At 42.0% G+C, this 24590-nt stretch overlaps 1 protein-coding gene across 1 annotated transcript; it reads left to right on the plus strand.

The window, feature by feature from the left end:
- The first annotated feature begins 3321 nt into the window (after nucleotides 1-3321).
- LOC124117368 (methionine aminopeptidase 2-like) lies at nucleotides 3322-21829 on the plus strand. Its single transcript, XM_046479194.2, has 12 exons — nucleotides 3322-3504; nucleotides 4317-4424; nucleotides 5412-5462; nucleotides 6575-6680; nucleotides 7928-8033; nucleotides 8791-8846; nucleotides 10578-10759; nucleotides 11916-12010; nucleotides 12948-13044; nucleotides 14331-14434; nucleotides 15374-15489; nucleotides 17772-21829. Exons 1-12 carry the CDS (start codon nucleotides 3354-3356, stop codon nucleotides 18022-18024), a joined length of 1425 nt encoding a protein of 474 aa, XP_046335150.1. The 5' UTR covers nucleotides 3322-3353; the 3' UTR covers nucleotides 18025-21829.
- The last annotated feature ends 2761 nt before the right edge of the window (nucleotides 21830-24590 follow it).

Genomic DNA, 24590 nt, shown 5'->3' on the forward strand with positions numbered 1-24590 from the left:
TATTTCACATTAACAATGAAGTATTGGATTAGAATTTTATAAGTAGTTACCAACATAGCTTCCACGATTCTTATTTCTTTTTCAATTATTTATATATTGACCATGTCGCTATTCAGAGTTTGCATTGAGAGTTTTAATGATAATACAATCGAGACAACTAGTTTTCAACGGAAGCGTTCAGACGAACTTGTTCTGGTTTGTGTTAAATTCGACAATTCAGTTTTAAAATGGTGACACTTAGCCTCAATTGATATACTAAAGGAACATAATTATTGGCTAATTCGGTGCGCCACCTATAACATGTGTCTGCATTCAAGTCCACACACATGTTTAAGTGTACGAATTCAATCACCCGTCATCGTGAGTGAGTTTAACGTGAGGGATTTTATCGATAAAAATACATTTTCCCAGAATTTTTAAACAAGAATAATTGTGCTTCTGAGTGTTGAAAAAAATTGTCTGCCACAAAAAATACATTGTTGCAAGCTGTGTTTGGGCTCATATTTTTGAGTAAACAATTACTTGTTTTTTATTGTAGATGTAGCTGACAAAACAGCTTGTCTCCATACAAAATCCGAGGCCAACCACCAGAATATCAAAGGACAGGTCCGCACAACGCCAGGGAGCGTCCGGGGGAGTGATATTAAATAATAAAGGTTTATCTATATAATTGTGTTCTTGTATTAATTTTAATAAAGTGACGTAATGTGCATTTTCTATTTTCTATAAAACAAATCACAAACGTTTTATGTAAACCATTAATTATTTTTAAATGTCACACTCTAATGGGTTTCATACCACCCCGCGCCTTGGACTGTTCTTGGTGATTTCTTCATTTTATTATATACTTCAGTGTTCATGACAGAGTTTTCAGAAGTTGAGAAAAGTGATATTTTCATTGCAGCGATCATAATATTTAATATTTCAATGCAGTGAACAAAACACTTGATATTTCGCTGCAGTGAACATAACACTTTGACGGAACTATTGTCTTCAAAGAGCTACCATCTTCACAAATTGTCTCCCGTTATCGTAAGTGTCTAGCCCGTACCCAAACTGTTGACTTCCTTTTTACGTTAGTTCTACATTGACAATGCAACTTAATGACCGATGATCATTTATGGAGTTACTATCACTTCTTGCCATTAGTTATTCTCTTGAAAATGTTTCGTTATAAACTGTTAATTTCACATTTAACTCGTCAATCGAGACTGGTCGTTTGGCAAAGCGCCATTATTGTAATGTAATCAGCGTGTACACCTTTGCTTCCAACAGCGGTCTCGTAGCTTGCAAGAATTTTTTGTTGTGATTGTCAACCATGTACACGGGCTCAGGTTTGTTAGATTTGATAATTTCATAGAGTTGTGGTTTTGTAGCCCTGGAAAGAAAGATCATATTCATCCGTTGCAGCCACGTCACCATATCTCCTCTAAGGCTATTAGACGTGGGGGCCTTGCTGTCTAGATCCTGCATACTGTGATATGGTGCATTGTCCATGATAAAAAGGGACTTGTTGGCAAAGCAGGGACCAGTTTGTGTTTCACCCACTCCAGAAATACCCTGGCGTTCATTTCTGTGAGGGGCACGGGTGGCCCAGTCGTCTAAGGCGCCGCGATTCACTGTGCAGAGTTGCGTCCCTTAGGCACGTCAGAAACCTATGATTGTTGGTTCGAATCCCTGTTTACCCCGATTATGTTTCTAGGTTTGTCAGCACCATACTCGTGCTCGTGGGTTTCACCGAAGCGGTAAACGTCTGGGACCTGCATCACTTCGGGCTTTCCTCCAACATTAAGCTGACACGCCGCGATATAACTGGAATACTGTTAAAAGCGGCGTTACGCCCAACTCACTCTCTCACTCATTTCTGTGATGTCCTTGGCCTTGGCTCGAAAGACGAGGTCACAACCTGGGAGAAAACCCCGACTAGCACCGCCAGCAAGAAGAACGATGTCTTTCACCTTTTCCCATTGGTAGCTTTCGCCCAGACTCCTTTCAGTCCCCACTTGGTACCCACTGACTGCTGGCTGTGTGAGGTGAGGTGAAATGGGGTTTAACGTCGCGTCCAAGATTATTGCACTTATATAGCGACGTGCATGCACGTGTATGTGTGTGTGTGGCTGCTTGTACTAGTCCGGACTGATGCCGATTTATAGTGCTAGCTCACTGAGATACCATGCCGCAGTTTAACATGAATACCCCACTCAGACACAGTATACTGACTCCGAGCCGACCAGTCCTTGTTTTAGCTCCTTAATGCCGAGCGCCAGACAGGGTAACAACAAGTACAATCTTTTAACGTCTTTTTGTATGACGCGGCCCGGGATCGAACCCCGGACCTTCCGCTCTCCGGGCGGACGCTCTACCACAAGACCACGGAGGCGGTCTCTGGCTGTGTGAGAGTCATTTACCCACGTTTCCTCTAGGAAAACAGGCTCTTATCCTTCCTCTCGTTCCGGCTTGATTGTTCGAAGATAATGATTTCGGAGACGAAGGATGTCAGATCGTTCACATTACATAACCCTATTTTCACTACTATTCTTTTTGTATCTGTGTCCAAACGAATGCAAAAAATGCCATAGCTTGTATTTTGTAACAATTCATTAACCCTACATGGGTTTCGTTTCTAGCATGTATTAATGACATAAAATTGTTTTCCTCTTTTTGCTTCATATTGAAATAAATAATACACTTAATAAAAATAAACTACATCAGCTGGGGAGTGAATCTTGTCAGCCAACAACGACGTATACTTTGTAGCACGTGCAGTACGTGTTTGCGCTGTTCCTCCTACCGTTGAGCCGCCCTCCGTGTAAGATGTCAACTTGTACACATAACAACATGATAGTTTCTTAATCAACCTTTTCCAATGATGGGAACAAAAATAATAAACAGATAGTGTTGGGTATAGGGTATTCATTGTCGTTTACCGTATTGCCATTCATAATAGACTATTCTCGATTTTGAGTTATTTTGAAATAAATGGTTCTCCTTTGGAGCCAAACCCCCTTTAACGGATTGTAATGCATTACAATGTCTTTCTCCTACGGGTGGACGGATCATCCCTATATGTGTGGACGGATTATCCCGATCTGTGTGGACGAATCAACCAGTGAAGGAAAACCCTATAGTGGTTTTATGGGGGGGGGGGGGGGGGGGGCATCAACATTTCGTGATATGTTCGTGACATAGTTACTTCATTGCATGTTAATAACATTAGTGTTTAATGCCGTCACTGTTATTTCATATATACTTATTTACTTGTATAACAACACTTTATGTCATTCGCGAAAAGTCTTTAGGTTGCCCATAACTTATGAAATTAGTTCGTACGAAACTAGTACATCTCAACAAGCATGGCCGATGTACAAGACGTTCAAGCTGTGGAAGAAACAACTATGAAAGAAGATGCCCCTGTGAACGGTGTTGAAGATGATGCTGACAACGAAGGAGGGTCATCGGAACAAACCAAGAAAAAGAAAAAGCGGAAGAAGAAGAAAAAGACAGGTGTGGCATTTCGTGTCAGTCGTAGAGTTCTAGGATATGGTTCTAAAATAGTTTCTGTCACTGCCATGAACCCACAGGTTTAAGCATATCACTTTGCATTGCTTGTGTCTAAATATAGACAAATACTAGTATATGGATATATTTGGAACAAGTAAATTCTAAATGTATCTAAAAGGAGGGTGTCACCTTTAAACTAACTGCTAACAGTAAATATTTTGTAGGACCAAATGTCCACTACATGTATGTACAAATGATGTAAGAGCTGTTTTTTTTATTTGATCCTGTTTATTTAATACTTGCATGTATGAAGTAAGTATTAATGAATCTACTAGAGTATTCCTATTGTATGAGGCAACCAATTGTTGAGGGAACTTATTTTGTTTATAATATTCTTTTTTTTAATGTACAAATGATCTGAATAGAGCAACACAGTAAACATGAATAGTTAATAGTATGATATCCTCAGGGACACTGGTCTTAACTTAAGCTAAGAGAGAAACAGAGCTGGAAGAGATGCTTGTCCAATCAAAAATTGACAATGTGGACTACATTTACTGTTATGAACATAATGAACAATATATAGAAGAATACAAAATGAAAATTTTACATGCATACTTATGAAATGAGAATGATTTGGTGCTTCTTGTAATTTTATGTAACATACTGAACTTGTAAGGGTGCCACGTGGCTGGAATATTGCTGACTACAGCGTAAAAGAACCTTTGCTCAATGTAGTGTCAGGGAATAGAGCCCGCTATAATCATGATAATCTACCTCGACCACATTGCTCACATGACACATGGCTGTTGCAGGAGGCGAAGGGGATGGAGCAGGTGATGGAGAAGATGGAGATGAAGTGAAAGATGTTACGGAGAAGATAGAAAAAGCAAGCTTAGATGATGACCCAGAGGATGGAGAAGGTAGAAACACTTTGAAAGACAGTTTGAAAATGCACTTGCAACCTGTGTATTCACCTGCTGCAAGTAATCTAAGTATTTGCATATTTGATACAGTTTGTGTTGACAATACACCAGTTTCCCAATATAGATGGCAGTAGTCATTTAGCCTGTCATCAATAGTTATTATCTCTTAGTCTGTTACTGCAATCATGCAGTTTGCATTTAGTGGCATGAATCATTACTGGGGAAGAGATAGCCCCTTTGGACATGTAGGAAGAATTTTTTTTGTAGCCAAGCACGTGGCAGCAGGACCTGTCTGGTGCAATGTTTTGTGTTGGTTCATGGTGTGAGGTCCATGAAACTTAATAATACAAGAATAAAGCTTTAGTATGAACACTATATATGGCTCTGTTATCGTGGGTGGAAATGGCTGACATAAAAAAATGACTGCAACTGTCTTTATGTCATTTGTCAAAATAAATAACATTCACAATATTTTCAGTCTTTTGTTTGAGAAGTGATGCAGGGGTATCATGTTTCTACGTGATAAATGATGATTACATTTTGATACAGTTTTCAACAAGTTCAAGGACCAAGTTAATACCTCTACTTATCTATGAAAATTAGACCTGTGAAGATTCCAGGGTAGAATAGGCCTTCATCAACCCATGCTTGCCGTAAAAGGTGACTATGCTTGTCGTAAAAGGCGACTAACAGGATCGGGTGGTCAGGCTCGCTGACTTGGTTGATGCATGTCATCGATCCCAATTGCGTGGATCGATGCTCATGATATTAATCACTGGATTGTCTGGTCCAGACTCGATTATTTACGGACCGCCATCATATAGCTGGAATATTGCTGAGTGCGGCGTTAAACAACAAACCAACCAACCAACTATGAAAATTGATACCTCGGCTTATCAGAGGTCATATTCGATATGTCCATGTGAAGTATAAGGAAAACATGTACCAATGTTAGACTGTGATTGTAAAATATTTGTGTTGCAGGTGAAGCAACTGGCGCCGGTAAGAAGAAGAAGAAAAAGAAGAAGAAGAAAGGTGAGAAGATGAATATTAGGAGACATTTTTAGATAGTCATTATTTGTTTTGTTTTCTGTATTTGGAAATACCCTATCATGATTGCAGGGGGTAACTTTTTTGTTTAAAGTATGTTAAGGAGAATGAATTGTTTAACAAATATGTCAGCAGATATTGTATTCAGCTTAACAATAATACATGGCGATCGTAGACTTTGAATCAGTCAGTTATTGATACGAATCTGTATGATAGGGGTACTCAGAGAGTTTACATGGTCAACGTGTTGGAACTTGATGTTTAGAGTAGGAGTGTACACTGGAGATAGAACATCTCATTCTATGGTTCAGGCTAAATCACCTAGGATGTATAGGTCTGTAACCATGGTAACTGTATTTCAACTGTCCTTTTGACATATAGATAAGGATGAAAATGAAAGGGTCCTTGTTATTACACTAATGTTAGGAATTACCGTATTCCACGTAATAAGCGCCCAGGGTGCTCTTAAAATTAGAAATAGGGGGCACTTATTAGTATATAATTTTGGTGAAAAAAAAACAGAGTTGAAAGATCGTAAATTTCGTGTTTTATACTGACATCCTGAAATGATACAAAGGAAAAGTCTGTGCATATTATACACGACAGATATATTTTTCTAGAATTTAATTCCCCGTAATTAAGGGTGCATATACACGAATAAATTAGTCTTGTGTACTTTGAAGGGGTGCCAATTGGGATTGTTCACCAGCCAATATATTAGCAAAAATCGCAGTGGGCGCTTATTAGAGCGGGGCGCTTATAACGTCGAATACGGTATAGATTTAGGGGATTCCTAGTTAAGGTGGCAAAGCAGAAAGACAAAGGATTTAAGTCCCCTCTTTAAAAGTTTATGTTCGAACTCGGTAAAAATTGCTCCGGTGATTCATGTTTGTTAAGACACTGTTATTTACCCTGGGACACACATCTGATGCACCAACAGATGACGTCCTCACCTTGTCAGCTTCCCAACGTGGTTAGCCGCCTTGGTCATGTGGACAAGGCGTCTGACCTGAGATCAGAAGGTCCGTGGTTTCGAATCCCATCACTTTTATGGCCGCTACACTGTCATTCACTCACTCATTTCTGTGTTGATGCAGGGCCGAAACAACAGACAGTGCCACCATCCATCCCTGTCTGTGAGCTGTTTGCGGAGGACAACTACCCAGAGGGACAGATCATGGAGTACCCAGTGCTTCAGGACAAGTACGTGCTTCAGTGTCAGTGTCAGTGTGGGGGACATTGGAGTGTTTCTTACACTTCAGAGGCTAGAGATGCAAATACACCAAATGTTATAAATGCTGAAAAGTTTCCTGAAGGAATGTGTCTGTAATCATCTATTTTACAAACGGGATCGTCCTCCCACATTAAGCTGACACGCCGTGATATAACTGGAATACTGTTAAAAGCGGCGTTAAACCAAACTCACTTACTCACTCACGGGATCAGGTGGTTGGGTGCTTCAATATTACAGTTAATGGAAAAATGAATTTGAATCAATGTTATGCAACATATTTAACATGTTTAAAGCTTCTTTTGAACTGATTTCAAAATAATGTACATTTAAGTCCTGTGCTTCTGAAGGCTTGAAGAAATTATAAAGGAAAACATGAGAATCTGAGGAATGTGGGTGATTGTCATGTTTTTGAGCCTCCCATCTTCATGGGGTGGTGGGATGGCCAAGTGGTTAAAGTAGTGGCTGGTCACACCATGGTCACACTAAAGACATCTTCCCGAGGCAAGTGAGTTAACTGACTATAAAAGTCCAGTTTCCACCCTTGCCGAACTAGGCTGGTATTATGGAGTTACAATTTGGCTGGACTAACGAGACCATGCATAGTCCAAATGAAATCGAAATCCGGTTCGTAAACTGTTGTGCAGATTTCGGTTGATTGCAGGATTTGCAAAGCATGTGCACCGCCAACTCGTGTTCAACAGATATTTTCAAAATCTTTTCATGTTTTTAATCAAGGTGCTCAAGTGATTTGATGTATTTTGCGATGTAAGACCCGTTTTATCACAATACAGATCTTGATTATCAAGCAGATCGTATTGACTAGGTGCGGCCATTTTGTTTGAAGCAAACGCAAGTGATCCATAGGAGAGGCTTAGAAGGGACATAACTGGTAGGAGCCACTGGTGGCACTATGATCGAGCCCAGGAGTTCTAGCCTAGTTCGGCAAGGTTTCACTAAAGTGGCAAACGTTCAAGACCTGCATCCCTTCAGCTTTCATCCCACATGAAGCTGACACGCAGTGATATAACTGGAATACTGTTCCAGTCAAGGGTTAAACCCAACTCACCACCACCACCACCACCACCACCACCACCTCTCTCACTCGTTCACTCTTTGCCAACCAAGCTGATGCTCCATGGTAATACTAAAGCTAAGATATTGTTCAAAGATGTTGTATGTCCAACTTACTCAATCACTCTCACTGTTTGTATTTCAGTCGCACAGCCAAGGATAGGTTCAGCAGTGAGGAGAAGAAAGCGTTGGACCAGGCACATACGTCCCTGTACCAGGAAGTGCGACAGGCAGCTGAGGCTCACAGACAGGTCAGTCATGCTGCACGAGAGCAAACCAGTGGTTGGGTGTCCGCTTTTATGCACCTAAACTTCCAAGTCCATTCATGAGAATGTGACCAGACAACTATTTGTAATATCAAACTTGTAGGTACTAGAGCAAACCAAGGGTTGGGTGTCCGCTTTTAGGCACATAAACTTCAATATCACAGCTTCAAGTTCATTCATATATTTTGTAGTGGGAATGAGGCACGTTGTTCCCCGTTAAGTAAACAACAAGTCAAACATATCATGTCGGACATTTTAATTAAACAGAAACAGAAGACAGAAACACAAACCTTCATTGCCACACTAACCAAATCGCCCCAAAATCAAATGTGTCTATATATTCATCTAAAGTGAATAATTGAAGTTAATTCTAATATTAGCAAAGGCTATCTCCTGACCTGAGCTCTAAGGACGTCTTTGTCCCACAACGAATAAACATCAACTTCCACATGTTACCCCGTTCAACGTAGTGGTCTGTCACATCAGCATGACACGCACGAGATTTACCAAAAAAAAGAACATGCGCAACGGGTGTGTTTGGGCGAGCACTTCCATATTAATCGAGTGTATTTAGACGAGCTATACCAACCCAACCAAGAACAACTGTTTCCTTCTGTTCATGTAGTGTCTCTGAAATATCTTAATTGTAGTCATTTGCCTTTGCCACATATTTTAACACACACAATACTATTGATTCCTTTGTTTCACACAGCATGCTGATATGTGATGTTTTTCTTCTCAGACCAGACAGTACATGAGGGACTTCATCAAACCAGGGATGAAGATGTTTGATATCTGGTGAGTGTTTCTACAGTGTTAGCGGCAGGGGGACCCAGTCTTCAAAGGCACCTGTTCACAGCTGCATCCCTTGTGTGACAGTTAAATAATTGTGGGTATGATTATGAATCCCAGCTTATCATGCTAGGTTTGTCAGCACCAGTCCTGTGCTGGTGTTTCACCAGAGGAGTAAACATCTAGGACTGTATTGCCTCAGACTTCCTTCACACATTAAGCTGACACGCCATGGTCAAATACTGTTCAAAGTGTTGTTAAACCAACCCCAACTCTTAAGCATGGATATCGGGAAAGTACCAACCACTACTACCACACTGTGGTGACTCAAGGTTAGAATATGTTCCCAACAAAGGTGAACCTATGCTGTAACCTATGTCTTAAGAGGCGAAAAAATAGATCGGGTGCGGTGTTCAAGTCGGGTCCGTAGTTTCAAATTTGTATGGGTCCTTATGGCCTGCTGTAGATTTCGAGTTGATGTATTTGTCAGAACAAGCTGCAGTTTTTATCCCCTGCCGGGCCAGAAATGGCCGAAGGAGGATTATGTCGTGGCGCAGTCCGTCCGTCTGTCCGTCCGTCCGTCCCACAGAGGGTACTAAGCTTGTGAAATCAACTCCTACAGTTTCCAGAGAATATCCCTGACACTCTACACACAAGATGTTGACGTGTTGATGATACGCATATCATTTCGACTTATTTTGACATAGTTACTGCCTCTGTTTTAAGGAGCTTCATTTGACTCGTTAAAAGAATTCATGCTTGGAATGTTGTGCTCTCAGAGCACTCTTGTTTTGAATGAGGCCCCAAAGAGTTTAGTCAGGGCCTGCAGCTTCTAAAGTCTGTGGGTCCTGATGGCAGTCTGGCAATTCCTTTTTTTCAAAAACTGTTCAGTGTGCACGTGTGTTTCTTATGCAGCACTCCTGTAAATAATCAAGCACAGACAATCTTTTTTTAGGTGTTATGTGAAGATTTTGTTTGTTGTTTAATGACACATCCCAGGGATACAGTAGGACATGCCGTCACATCCTTGGGATACAGTGTGACATGCCGTCACATCCTCGGGATACAGTGTGACATGCCGTCACATCCTCGGGATACAGTGTGACATGCCGTCACATCCTCAGGATACAGTGTGACATGCCGTCACATCCTCGGGATACAGTGTGACATGCTGTCACATCCTCGGGATACAGTGTGACATGCCGTCACATCTTCAGGATACAGTGTGACATGCCGTCACATCCTCGGGATACAGTGTGACATGCCGTCACATCTTCGGGATACAGTGTGACATGCCGTCACATCCTCGGGATACAGTGTGACATGCCGTCACATCCTCAAGATACAGTGTGACATGCCGTCACATCTTCGGGATACAGTGTGACATGGCGTCACATCCTTGGGATACAGTGTGACATGGCATCACATCCTCGGGATACAGTGTGACATGGCGTCACATCCTTGGGATACAGTGTGACATGGCGTCACATCCTTGGGATACAGTGTGACATGCCGTCACATCCTCGGGATACAGTGTGACATGGCGTCACATCCTCGGGATACAGTGTGACATGCCGTCACATCCTCGGGATACAGTGTGACATGCCGTCACATCCTCGGGATACAGTGTGACATGCCGTCACATCCTCGGGATACAGTGTGACCTGACGTCACAGCCTGGGGATACAGTGTGACATTCTAGGCATACAGTTTGATAGGAGTCTGTGTTTGTTTCAGTGAGACCCTGGAAGGTATTGCCAGGAAGCTGATCAAGGAGAATGGGTTGGAGGCGGGGTTGGCATTCCCCACGGGATGTTCCCTGAACCACTGCGCCGCCCACTACACGCCCAACGCTGGCGACCAGACGGTCCTGCAGTATGATGATGTCTGCAAGATCGACTTCGGAACTCACATTAACGGTACATAACGTTCACTTGGGAGCATGGCTTGGCTGAACTGTCAAGGACGTGTTGTATGCAAGGGGAATGGACGGCTGAATTGTCAAAGGTGGGTCGGGCATAATGTGTATAAGGGGACGTGGCTGGCCGAGTTGTCAAAGATGGGTCTGACATGTTGTGTATAAGGGGACATGGCTGGCCAAGTTGCCTGATATGTTGGGCATGTTGTTTATTAGGGGGCATGGCTGGCCGAGTTTCAAGGATTAGTCAGACATGTACTGTATTAGGGGACGTGGCTGGGCGAGTTGCCTGATATGGATTGGACATGTTGTTTATTAGGGGGCATGGCTGGCCGAGTTTCAAGGATGGGTCAGACATGTTGTGTATTAGGGGGCATGGCTGGCCGAGTTTCAAGGATGGGTCAGACATGTTGTCTATTAGGGGGCATGGCTGGCCGAGTTTCAAGGATGGGTCAGACATGTTGTGTATTAGGGGGCGTTGCTGGTCAAGTTGCCTAATATGAATCCGACATGTTGTGTATTAAGGGGCATGGCTGGCCGAGTTGTTAAGGTTGGGTCAGACATGTTGTGTATTAGGAGGTGTGGCTGGCCAGGTTGCCAAAGATGGGTCGGACATGTTGTGTGTTCGGGGGGGTGATTTGGCGAGTTGCCTAAGATCAAAGTCTTGTCTCCACCCTTGCCACTTACCTGTGCTAAATATGATTGGACTATTGCATATATCGATAGTCCAATCAGAGAACATTTCACAAAATCAACATCAGCGACTGGTACATATTCGTATGAAAGTGATTAACCGCTGCCTGTCTTTGTTGACACGAATAGGTCTCTTTCATCTTTTAAACCCCCCCAATGATTGTTTTTGTGTCAGGGAAGAAATCGCGAATATTTTCGTTATCTGATCGACTAGGTCGTTGCCTTAGTTGCCTAGGTAGTCGCCATCTTTCTGAAGCTATACAAGATATGAACAGCAATCTGATTAGATATCGCTTTTTTATTACAAGGGGCACAAGAAAATAGGGCTTTATGTGGCAAGGGTAGAAACTAGACTTTTATATAGGCTAGTGGACAAGCTTGCCTCGGGAAGATGATGACAAATTTTAAATGTACAAGACACCAAATAAGTTTTCTTAACTAACCTTTCATTGTTTTTTATGCAGGTCATCTGGTGGACTGTGCTTTCACGCTGACGTTTAATGAAAAGTACGACAAACTGCTTCAGGCTGTGAAAGATGCAACAAATACGGGTATTAGGGTGAGTGATGAAGATGTTCAAGAAGTTAACTCTTGTTCAGCACAGTTCTGTACAGTGTGAGAGTGGAGGTGTCTGGGGATGGGGTGAAGGTGTCAGTGTGAGGGTGTGGGTGTCCAGGGATAGGGTGAAAATGTCATGGTTGGAGTGGGGGTGTCTAATGTTGGGGGTATCCAGGGACAGGGGAAGGTGTCAGGGTGGGGGTGTCCAGGGATGGAGTGAAGGTGTCAGGGTAGGGGTGTAAGTCTGAGGTTGGAGGTGTCCAGGGTAGGGGTGTGGGTGTCAGGGTAGGAGTGTGGGTGTCAGGGTAGGAGTGTGGGTGTCCGAGGTTGGAGGTGTCCGGGCATTGGGTGAAGGTGTTAGGGTAGGGGTGTTTGAGGGTGGGGGTGTCCGGGTATTGGGTAAAAGTGTTAGGGTAGGGGTGTGGTTGTCTGAGGATAGGGGTGGTGTCTGAGGATGGGGTTGCTGTCTGAGGATGGGGTGAAGGTTCAGGGTGGGGGTGTCTGGGAATTGGGTGAAGGTGTGAGGGTAGGGGTGTAGGTGTCCGAGGATGGGGTGAAGGTGTTGGGTTAGGGGTGTCTGAGGATTGAGGTGTCACGAGGTGGGGGAGTCAGGGATGGTGTTGATGACATCTCACTATGAGCAATGATGGAATGTGGTGTATTCTCCCATTTCTATGAAATATTCTTTTCTTCTGCACTGATGTGTATTGTAGGTGTCACCCTAGGAGACATTATTATGGAAGACACAAATAATGGTCCAAACAGTTACATTTACTAATGAGCACTCGAAATAATGGTAAATGGAATTGAGGTAAGCAAATTACTGGCATGGAATAGCTGGTTGTAGCTGTCTTGCTATTGAAGGCGAGAAGTAAATCCTGTAAGTTGTTCATGTAGAGTTTGTATTGAATCAATCATGACAATATTTGTTTTTTCAGGAATGTGGCATTGATGTGCGTCTGTGTGATGTTGGTGAGCGAATACAGGAAGTCATGGAGTCATACGAGGTGGAGCTGGACGGCAAAACATATCCAGGTATGTTGCTTGTTATCTAGGTATGTCACTCTAGATCTGGGTTCGTCAGTCACTCTGCGGGTGCATCAGTCATCAGGTACCTCAGTTGTTATCCAGACAGGTCAGTTGCTGGCCTGGTACCTCTGTCGCTGTCCAGGTACATCGGTCGCCGTTCAGATACATTAGTAGATATCCAGGTACGTAAGATGGTTTGGTGGGTATGTTGTTTAACGCTGCACTCGGCAACATTCCAGCCATAGGATGGCGGTCTGGACCAGACAATCCAGTGATTGATATCATAAGCATCGATCCACGCAATTGGGATTGATGACATGCATCAACCAAGTCAGTGAGCCTGACCACCTGATCACATTAGTCGCCTCCCAGGTACGTAAGTAAGTAGATCCAGGTAGGTTAGTAGATATCCAGGTACGCTAGTAGATATCCAGGTACGCTAGTAGATATCCAGGTACGCTAGTAGATATCCAGGTACGTTAGTAGATATCCAGGTATGTTAGTAGATATCCAGGTATGCTGGTAGATATCCAGGTATGTTAGTAGATATCCAGGTATGCTAGTAGATATCCAGGTATGCTCGTAGATATCCAGGTACTTTAGTAGATATCAAGGTACGTTAGTAGATATCTAGTAGATATCCAGGTACGTTAGTAGATATCCAGGTACGTTAGTAGATATCCAGGTACGCTAGTAGATATTCAGGTACGTCAGTAGATATCCAGGTATGTTAGTAGATATCCAGGTACGTTAGTAGATATCCAGGTATGCTAGAAGATATCCAGGTATGTCAGTAGATATCCAGGTATGCTAGTAGATATCCAGGTATGTTAGTAGATATCCAGGTATGCTAGTAGATATCCAGGTATGCTCGTAGATATCCAGGTACGTTAGTAGATATCCAGGTATGCTAGTAAATATTCAGGTACGTCAGTAGATATCCAGGTACGTTAGTAGATATCCAGGTACGTTAGTAGATATCCAGGTACGTTAGTAGATATCCAGGTATGCTAGTAGATATCCAGGTACTAGTAGATATCCAGGTACGTCAGTAGATATCCAGGTATGCTAGAAGATATCCAGGTACGTCAGTAGATATCCAGGTATGTCAGTCTTAATGTAACAACCAAAAAAGAAAAAATTGTGATCACAGTTGTGGAAAGTAATCGACATCATATGCATCACCCCAGTCTAGAGGGGCATAGGGTAAACAGTTGAATGGCTTCCTTCTGAGTTTCCCATCACTATGAAGCACAATGGCTGATGAATAGGACAATTTGTGACTGTTTCAGTGAAGTCTATCCGGAATCTCAACGGTCACTCAGTGTCCCAGTACAGGATCCATGCAGGGAAGACGGTGCCCATCGTGAAGGGAGGGGACGCCACAAAGATGGAGGTACCCTCACCACACCCTTTGTTGCATGATGGCCTTTGCTCCCTATGCTTTTCAACTTAGCGCATACTGAGTGACATGGAGACAAGTTTTCTCAGAAACTGCTAAAGTTACATGAATGAAAGTTTGCATGCTTTACGAGAGATACTTATCAAGACTGAGTTCGAAAATAGGTGCCGTAAATTCAATTTATACAGAGTTATGGCCCTTGCTCCCAATGCTTTTCAACTTAGCGCATACTGTGTGACATGGAGACAACTTTTCTCAGAAACTGCTAAAGTTACATGAATAAAAGCTTGCATGCTTTATAAGAGATACTTATCACGACTGAGTTCGAAAATTTGTGCCGTAAATTCTTTTTATACAGAGTTATGGCCCTTGCTCCCTGTGCTTTTCAACTTAGCGCATACTGTGTGACATGGAGACAACTTTTCTCAGAAACTGCTAAAGTTACATGAATGAAAGTTCGCATGCTTTATAAGAGATACTTATCAAGACTTGAGTTCGAAAATTTGTGCCGTAAATTCTTTTTAACAGAGTTATGGCCCTTGCTCCCTGTGCTTTTCAACTTAGTGCATACTGCATGAAATGTGGACAAGTTTTCTTAGCAACTGCTAAAGTTATAAGAATGAAAGTTAGGATTGTTATCTAAGAGATACTTATCAAGACCCAGTTAAAAAAGTAACATCAGATTTGTTCATGACATATCTGTTCTTAAGGCTTTATAGGACTCTTCTTGTACAGTTAACATTAACTGTTAACATGTTATTCATGACAATATGAATATACAAGATTTTAAAATGCTCCATGGTAGGGGATAGTGATAACACTGTTTTCGTGTTGATAATTGTTTTGTGCCCTGTGTAGTTTTATCAATAACTGTTTGGTCCCCTGTGGCACAATGTGTTGATCTCGCCTCTGAGTTACATGATTGTCTTCCAGGAGGGGGAGTTCTACGCCATCGAGACATTTGGCAGCACAGGAAAAGGCGTGGTCCATGATGACATGGAGGTTTCACATTACATGAAAAACTTTGAAGTTGGACATATTCCACTCAGGTTAGAAACAGGGTTAAGAAGTCATAGATGGGATCATTGTTGTTGTTGTTAACATATGTTGAGTCCATATCGTGAAACCAGGGGTATCGTGAGTCCATATCGTGAAACCAGGGGTATCGTGAGTCCATATCGTGATACCAGTGGTATCGTGAGTCCATATCGTGAAACCAGTGGTATCGTGAGTCCATATCGTGATACCAGGGGTATCGTGAGTCCATATCGTGATACCAGTGGTATCGTGAGTCCATATCGTGATACCAGGGGTATCGTGAGACCATATCGTGAAACCAGTGGTATCGTGAGTCCATATCGTGATACCAGGGGTATCGTGAGTCCATATCGTGATACCAGTGGTATCGTGAGTCCATATCGTGAAACCAGTGGTATCGTGAGTCCATATCGTGATACCAGGGGTATCGTGAGTCCATATCGTGATACCAGGGGTATCGTGAGTCCATATCGTGATACCAGTGGTATCGTGAGTCCATATCGTGATACCAGGGGTATCGTGAGACCATATCGTGAAACCAGTGGTATCGTGAGTCCATATCGTGAAACCAGTGGTATCGTGAGTCCATATCGTGATACCAGTGGTATCGTGAGTCCATATCGTGATACCAGTGGTATCGTGAGTCCATATCGTGAAACCAGTGGTATCGTGAGTCCATATCGTGATACCAGGGGTATCGTGAGTCCATATCGTGATACCAGGGGTATCGTGAGTCCATATCGTGATACCAGGGGTATCGTGAGTCCATATCGTGAAACCAGGGGTATCGTGAGTCCATATCGTGATACCAGGGGTATCGTGAGTCCATATCGTGATACCAGGGGTATCGTGAGTCCATATCGTGAAACCAGGGGTATCGTGAGTCCATATCGTGATACCAGGGGTATCGTGAGTCCATATCGTGATACCAGGGGTATCGTGAGACCATATCGTGAAACCAGTGGTATCGTGAGTCCATATCGTGATACCAGTGGTATCGTGAGTCCATATCGTGATACCAGGGGTATCGTGAGACCATATCGTGAAACCAGTGGTATCGTGAGACCATATCGTGATACCAGTGGTATCGTGAGTCCATATCGTGATACCAGTGGTATCGTGAGTCCATATCGTGAAACCAGTGGTATCGTGAGTCCATATCGTATCAAAAGGTCGCAGGCCATACTTGGCTCTAGTAGGAACAATCCCTAACACAGCGTCAGACTGGTATCTGTTATTGCAGTGAAGGATAAAAATGGGGATCTTTTGACCAGACTCTGTAACTTTGCGTATCGGGGCCCAGTTGTCTCAGGCTCGGTGTTTCGCTGTGCAGAGTTGTGTCCCTTGGGCACGCCAGAAACCTGTGATTGTGGGTTCAAATCCTGGTTCGCCCAAATTATGGTTCTAGGTTTGTAGGCACCATACCCTTGCTCGTGGGTTTCACCGCTGTTGTAAACATCTGAGACCTGTATCACTTCGGGCTTTCCTCCCACATAAAGCTGACATGCCATAATATAACTGGAATAATGTTAAAAGCGGCGTTAAACCCAACCCAACTCACTCACTCACTCACTCACTTCGCATATTGTATGTCATCGTACCCTGTCAGAGGGGTGGATACTTTTTTCAGGCACTCACTCACTCCCTTACCTCACTTGTTCACTCACTAACCTCACCCACTCACTAACCTCACCCACTCACTTCCTTACATCACTTGTTCACTCACTCACTCACTCACTCACTCACTCACTCACTCACCGCACTCATTCGCTCCCTGACCTCACTTATTCACTCACTCACCTTACTCCCTAACCTCACTCACTCCCTTACCTCACTCACTCACTCACTCCCTTACCGCACTTATTCACTCACTCACTCACTCTCACTCACTCCCTTATCTCACTTATTCACTCACTCACTCACCTTACTCCCTAACCTCACTCACTCACTCACTCCATGGAGATCCGGGATAGAATAGGTCTTCAGCAACCCATGCTTACCGTAAAAGGCGACTATGCTTGTCCTAAGAGGCGACTAACGTGATCGGTGCATGTCATTGATCCCAATTGTGTGGATTGATGCTCATGTTGTCAATCATTGGATTGTCTGGTCCAGTCTTGATTATTTACAGACCGCCATCATGTAGCTGGAATATTGCTGAGAACGTCGTTAAACAACTCACTCACTCACTCACTCACTCACTCACTCACTCACTCACTCACTCACTCACTCAAACACTCACTCAAACACTCACTCACTCAAACACTCACTTACTTTATTTTTCGACACACAGGTTGACAAAGTCCAAGCAACTGCTGAATGTCATCAACCAGAACTTCGGAACACTGGCGTTCTGTCGGCGCTGGTTGGACCGTCTCAACCAGACCAAGTACTTGATGGGTCTGAAGAACTTGTGTGACGTGGGGATAATTGACCCCTACCCCCCACTCTGTGACATTAAAGGCTGCTACACAGCCCAATTTGAGCACACCATCATCCTCCGACCCACATGTAAAGAAGTCGTAACAAGGGGAGACGATTATTGAGTCGTCCGAACTCTCCACTGTGGAGGCAGCTTGTTGTCAGTGGCCATGGCCGTTGTTATGAAGACACGGTCACCACAATCGCCAACAAAGATGGACTTAGACCCAAAACTTGAAGTATTCATCACCTGCAAGGTGGTTACAGTTGGTTACAGGTGGTTACAGGTTACAACACAACGATACTGTGAATTTCCTCAGATAATGATCTTGACATTGACATTTATGAACAAAGATATCCGACACAACTTCATTCAGGAGTTTGTGTTTTAGGTAAAATATGGGTCAGAAAAACGAAAGGCCACAGGACAGTGACCAACGTAGTCTCCACAACCATTACATTGTTATACAGGTTAGGTCGTTGTTTACATGATAAGTGAAACAAATGCTCCCAGTTTGTCAAATTGGTAATCTTTCAAATGGATTAAATACATGCTTACTTGAGTAAGAGAACAAAGTCGTCATCTCAGATGTTTTCCTGATAATGATGTTGCCATAGCTACTGCTGCACTGTTGCCACTGGTATTACCTTTACTGACATGGTCCTGAAGGTGTGGAGACGGTGGAAACTCTTTGGAAATGTGACAGTCGATGATGTTTCCTGGAAACAGATTGTTTCGAGAGAAGGGGTGATAATTTAATGACGAGGATGATGATCTTGCGTTTCCAGCCCAGATACCAACCAATATGAGGACTATTAACTGCTTCCTGTATACAATATGGTGTTTGTATATACCTGAACTCTGTACGAGTGGTACTGTTTACGATTTGTAATCAGAATTTGCAAAGTTGCATGTTTGTTGCTTGTTTTTGAATCCTTCATCATTCAGTGTATCATTTCTCAATTCTGTTAGGATATTTGTCCTGGACCGATTTGCTGCTTACCTTCGTTTATGAGGCTGGTTTGAATAATACAGTGGTAGAATATACATGTATATTCAATAACACTGTTCTTTCAGGATCCTGTCTATCCCAGGTATCACTAAATTTCTTCTTGTTTGTTTTTTGCATCAATCCGTGCTGTTCCAGCTCTATGATGGTATTGAGACTGAACCAGACTGGATCACTTATGACACTGCTGTGATTCACTTAAATACATCACACGGACAAGGCAGAGATGTTAAATTTAGGTCTATAAAAAACTGGCGTTAAGAAGAGGCATCTTGTTGAGTTCAAACTCATGCATGAGAGAAATTCTATGTCAGGTAAGTGACAAGAGCAATGGGGCTGGTGACGGGTCCAGGGTATTGATTGTAACAGGATGGAGAAAAAGAACCTGGATAGTTGAGGATGTCGTTTTTGTTGCAAGTTCATATCTTTACAAAGACAAATATGAGATGTTCTGGTGAAAGAAATTGTATTATATTTAACACTTTTGCCAGTCTCATTTTCAATCTCGCAAAACAGGGGCAGATAACTCTAAGAGATATTCATGGACATGATTACATACCATTAGAAAAAAAACAATCTCATCACACTGATATTCAAATAAGACAAGAAACTATTTTAGCCTGTATTTACATGTTGTTGTTTTTCATATGTGATAATGGTGGGAATATGTTTACGGTATGGCATTTGTAATGAAACAGGACACATGGCTATGAATTCAAGATGTTTCTGCAAAGAGCTGTGGAAGTTAAAGATTTATGCCCGAGGAAGTGCTTTGAATGTACATTGCTCTATAGTTATGCAGTTGTACAGTGTGTGAATGTCCAGGGGAAGTTTGTTGATGGAGATCTTTTGTTCAATCTGTTTGTCAGGTTTCCTGTTCATGTTTACCTCAGATGATTTTTTCCCCCTTTTTTCTCAAGAAAATCAAATTCTATGAAATGTCGAAGATATTATTGAGATAATAGCAGGACATATTGTAATTTGGACAATGGGATAGTTAAGCGGATCGAGTGTTTGCTTGTCACTGAATACTCAGGGTTGGATTCCCTGCATGGGAATAATGTGAAGTGTTTCATTTGAAATTTAGATTTAATTTAATAATGTTAATGGTCTAAGAGCCCTCTCCAGTCATTGGTTGATCAGTAGTTTGCACAAGACAAGGAATGTGCCAGTGACTTGGTGTAGTTTCCACAGGAAGTTTCCATTTGAATGAGAATCATGTATAAGATATACCCGGTTCTGCCATTCAGGCTGATTTTACTTAATACTTTCCATGGAATTTTTGATACATGCTGAAGTTGATTTCTGCCACACGAGAGGGAAACTTTGGTTTTACCAAAGGGAGAACTGAAATAATAATGATATTAGTCCTCTTGTATAGTGCATAACTCTACACACATTGTGTGCTCAAAGTGATTTGATAGGGTCTATCTATGTGTTTTAGAAAGTTTGTTTCTGGATTGGCCCAATTAAGCCCCTGGACATATTTTGAAGCTGTTGGAGCATTCATTAATGTTTAGGTCTGAGGTCGGAGGTCTTGGTGAGTAAAACGTCACTAGATAAAAATCGAAAATTGATAACCCAACAAAGGCAACTTTTCATTCCTGTCAAACTGATACCTGATACTTTAAGACCTCTGTCGGCGGTAGAAACTAAAAGTTTTAGTCCACTAGTCCTTATGATGATAACAAGTAGCAAAACCCTTATAAAGGGCAAATATCTACTAATAGTTGATATCTCAACTATTGGGCAGTTTGGCAAGGACAACAATACTAGGGCCAATTTCTAACACAGTCAGTTCAACTGTCGTCAAAATTAGGAGTTCTTTCCCTTGGCAGTGGTTGAGACCTGTTGCTTTCACTGAAATCGATATGAATAGTTTTTAAATGGCTCAGTATTTTTTTTCTGAATAATTGTGACCTAAGCTATGCAAAGCACGCAAAAGAAAAAGGTTGACCTAACTTCCTAAGTAATACAAAAAAAAATAATAATAATTTTGAGTCTCGGAGAGCAAATAGCATTTAGTTGAAACATCACCGGGTTTATAACAGATTGGTGATTTTCACAATGTTTAATACTCACAGACTTGATACACAGTATTCCAGGATATGCAATGTACCAGAATTGGCGACCAGGTGATCAGTTGTTGTTGGAGGAATAGCAACACAGTTTTTACAATACATTGTACATTTAACTGTCTTTGGGGTAAATTTGCAAGTATGGAGAAAATATTTGGATGAGAATGTATTTTTGAATGCAATATTTATGTCCAGAATATGTACACTAGTATCAGTGAACTGAAGGTGACAACCAAACCATTATAAAGCACCCCCAGTGGGGCTACAACTGTAAAGTCCTGATGTGATGCATATTATGATAATCAATGATATATTGCCAGGAAACAAACACCAAACAATTTGTTTCAGACAGCTACATAGCCTTCAGTCCTAAAATCGAAGTTTTTAAAAAATTAAATTTCCAGTTCACATCAAGGCTATATACAAGCACTTGCTGGATTTGAAAAAAACCAATTACGATTTAGAGAATATTTGACAGCTATAAGCATGATAAGTGTGACTTCAGACAGATATTTCACATAGCTGATTGTTAAGAATGTAATTGATAGATGAATTGATGCATTTTGAAGCTTCAGGAAGATCAGATATTCATGCAACCTCCACAAAACATAGCATTATAAGTGACAAATGGCATGTTCTGGTCCGTTTCACAACGTGATTGTAGCACGACTACCGTGACTCCTGTAGTTACTCAGACTTCCATAGTCGTAAGATGGGACACTGGAGTAGGTCTGCCTCTGATGGTCCCTTGTGATAGTTGTCTGGTCATGAAACCCTCTTCCAATGCGCACACCAATGTTGAGAAGGACATGGAATGAAGACGGAATAAACTATTAAATATTCACTCTTGAATGTGTTGTTTTTAACCAAGAAGACGCCGAGAGTATCCACGAAGGAAGTGTGTTTTGGTAAATAAGAATTGAGTTACCCATATTCTCAATAATAAGAGTATGGGGACTTCTCAATACCAGACAGCAAACCACTTGCGATAAAAGGCGATTATGCTTGTCGTGGGAGGTGACTAACGGGATCGAGTGGTCAGGATCGCTGACTTGGTTCATACATGTCATCGTGTCTCAATTGCATGGATCGCTGCTCATGATGTCAATCACTGGATTGTCTGGTCCAGACTCGATTATTTACAGACAGCCATCATATAACTGGAATACTGCAGAGTTCGGCGTTAAACAACAAAACAACCAAACCAAACAAACTTTTCTTGCAGGCATACAGAATACCATATGGAAGTGTCGAAGTAAAAAGCAGGACAAGTATGTAGTTCAGTATAGAAAGTTTATTCCGTCTTATAATTTGCATCTACAATATTAATTACAAATATTCAACAGAATGTATAGATGTTCCATGTACTAACTTCCCACCGGGTCACATTTATGTAACAAATGTATCCCCGATCATCAACCTACTGGCTGCTTAGCATGTCACCTGACACACTTGACAAGCCCTGACTGACCTCAAAGAACTTAATTTGAATGGGTACCAAGCCATTCAGGGTCTTGTACACCCAGTGGCTCCATGTTTGTGATTGTCCTTGGCAGTATATAGTATGATAAACAGCATGGCGTGTTTACACATGACCAGCTAGCTAGTGCCGTCATGAAGTGCCTGCAGTATTCTTCAGTCACTGCAGTCATAATGAATACAGTCAAGTCCCGTTAATCCGACATTGTTGGTTGCATATGATTATGTTGGATTGACGAGTATGTCGGATACACGAAATTAGGTATTATCAACATTCGTGATCGAAAATTGGACAACTACACGATAGGTAACGATACGAACATGTGAAATATGCAGCTACTTGCCAATTCATCTTACATCAAAACACGGGTCTGTGTACTCGCGGGCAGATGACCACGGAGTACGCTGATCAATGTGTGATAAATGAGACTGATTAATGAGTGATTTCAGCAATTCGTTGCAAATTAGGTGAGTCGGAGTGCAAGACTGTCGGATTAAAGGGTCTAAATAGCACTGATTAAATTGGTTCCCATCATTTGTGTCGGATAAAGCCGATTGTCGGATTAACGAGTGCCGGATTGACGAGACTTGACTGTACTTTGTTTCAATTTTCTTAAAAACAACAACATGCATTTGCAATTACTACTGGAAACGACACACACAAGCAAAACCAGCGTGTTTTGACCAGATCCTTGCTAATGTCCCAGCCGAGAATCACTGGTGATACTGGAACAAGGAATAATTTCTACATCAACAACCCAGTGGTTACTAGTTATCGTGAAACACAGATACCACACAATAACACAGTGTGCGTGTTGGGCTGGGGAGTACAGTCCACTGGTTCAAACCCCTACTCGTTGATTTTCACTTGAAGCAATATTCCTCACTGAGCCTGACCACCCGGTCTTTTTTGTCGCCTCCTACCTCCTACGAGTGAGTGAGTGAATATGGTTTTATGCTGCTTTCAGCAATATCACATGGACACCATAAATGGGCTCCACACATTATACCCATGGAATTGAACCCAGGCCTTCGGAATAATGAACAAACACTTTAACCACTAGGCTACCCCACTGCCCCCTTGCCTGTTCTAACTAGGAATACCCATTGGTGATTTTGTTTTCAAAATAAGTATAACCATTGCAATCATTAATAGTTGTATAATTTAATACTTGCACCAACATAGATATCCTTGCATTAACCAACATGGTGACTAAGCCTACAATGAAGCCAAGTCCCAGGAAACGCAGAACATGTCAGGGAGTAAGGGGGGTAATTCTGATTATTGTCTGATATGAAAGGATTTGTTTTTTCTCAATGGATCCCCTCGTCTCTTGCAAGGTTATTTTTTACAACAAATGAACGATTGGTTTTGGATGGTATTCCAGTTATATCACGGCATGTCAGCTAAATGTGGAAGGAGGATAACAAATGAAGTACGTGACCCATGGTATGCTTTCATCTATTATGCCCATAGATACTATTGATAGCACAGCATCACTGATGTTTGTTTGTTTGTTTGTTGTTTAACACCACACTCAGCAATATTCCAGCTATATGACAGTGGTCTGTAAATAATCAAGTCTGGACCAGACAATCCAGTGATTGACAACATGAGCATCGATCCATGCAATTGGGATACGATGACATGCATGAACCAAGTCAACGACCCTGACAACCTGATCCCGTTAGTCGCCTCTTACAGGATAACAGTAAATATCATTATCACTATCATCATCATCATCATCATCATCATCATCTCCTCATTCCCAACTAAGACCATGACTTGTACTGAAATCAGGCCATTCTTAAACAGACTTTTTTTTGGCAGTTAATAAATTGCGACATTTTTAATGTATAGATACCAATCTAATTAAATTCAGATTTTAGTTCTCACTAAAGTTTGTGTATTAGTAGCGAGCACTAAGATCTGATTCTGAGTGTGTATAGATACAGATTTGAAATCAAGCTCTTTTTAGCCAATTGTCACCTGAGTGACTTCTTGGTTTGATCAAATGTTATCAGCTCGGTTTGATCAAATGTTATCAGCTCGGTTTGATCAAATGTTATCAGCTCGGTTTGATCAAATGTTATCAGCTCGGTTTGATCAAATGTTATCAGCTC

Source organism: Haliotis rufescens, unplaced genomic scaffold (genome assembly GCF_023055435.1).
Source record: "Haliotis rufescens isolate VD_foot unplaced genomic scaffold, xgHalRufe1.0.p SCAF_22, whole genome shotgun sequence".
NCBI lineage: Eukaryota > Metazoa > Mollusca > Gastropoda > Lepetellida > Haliotidae > Haliotis > Haliotis rufescens.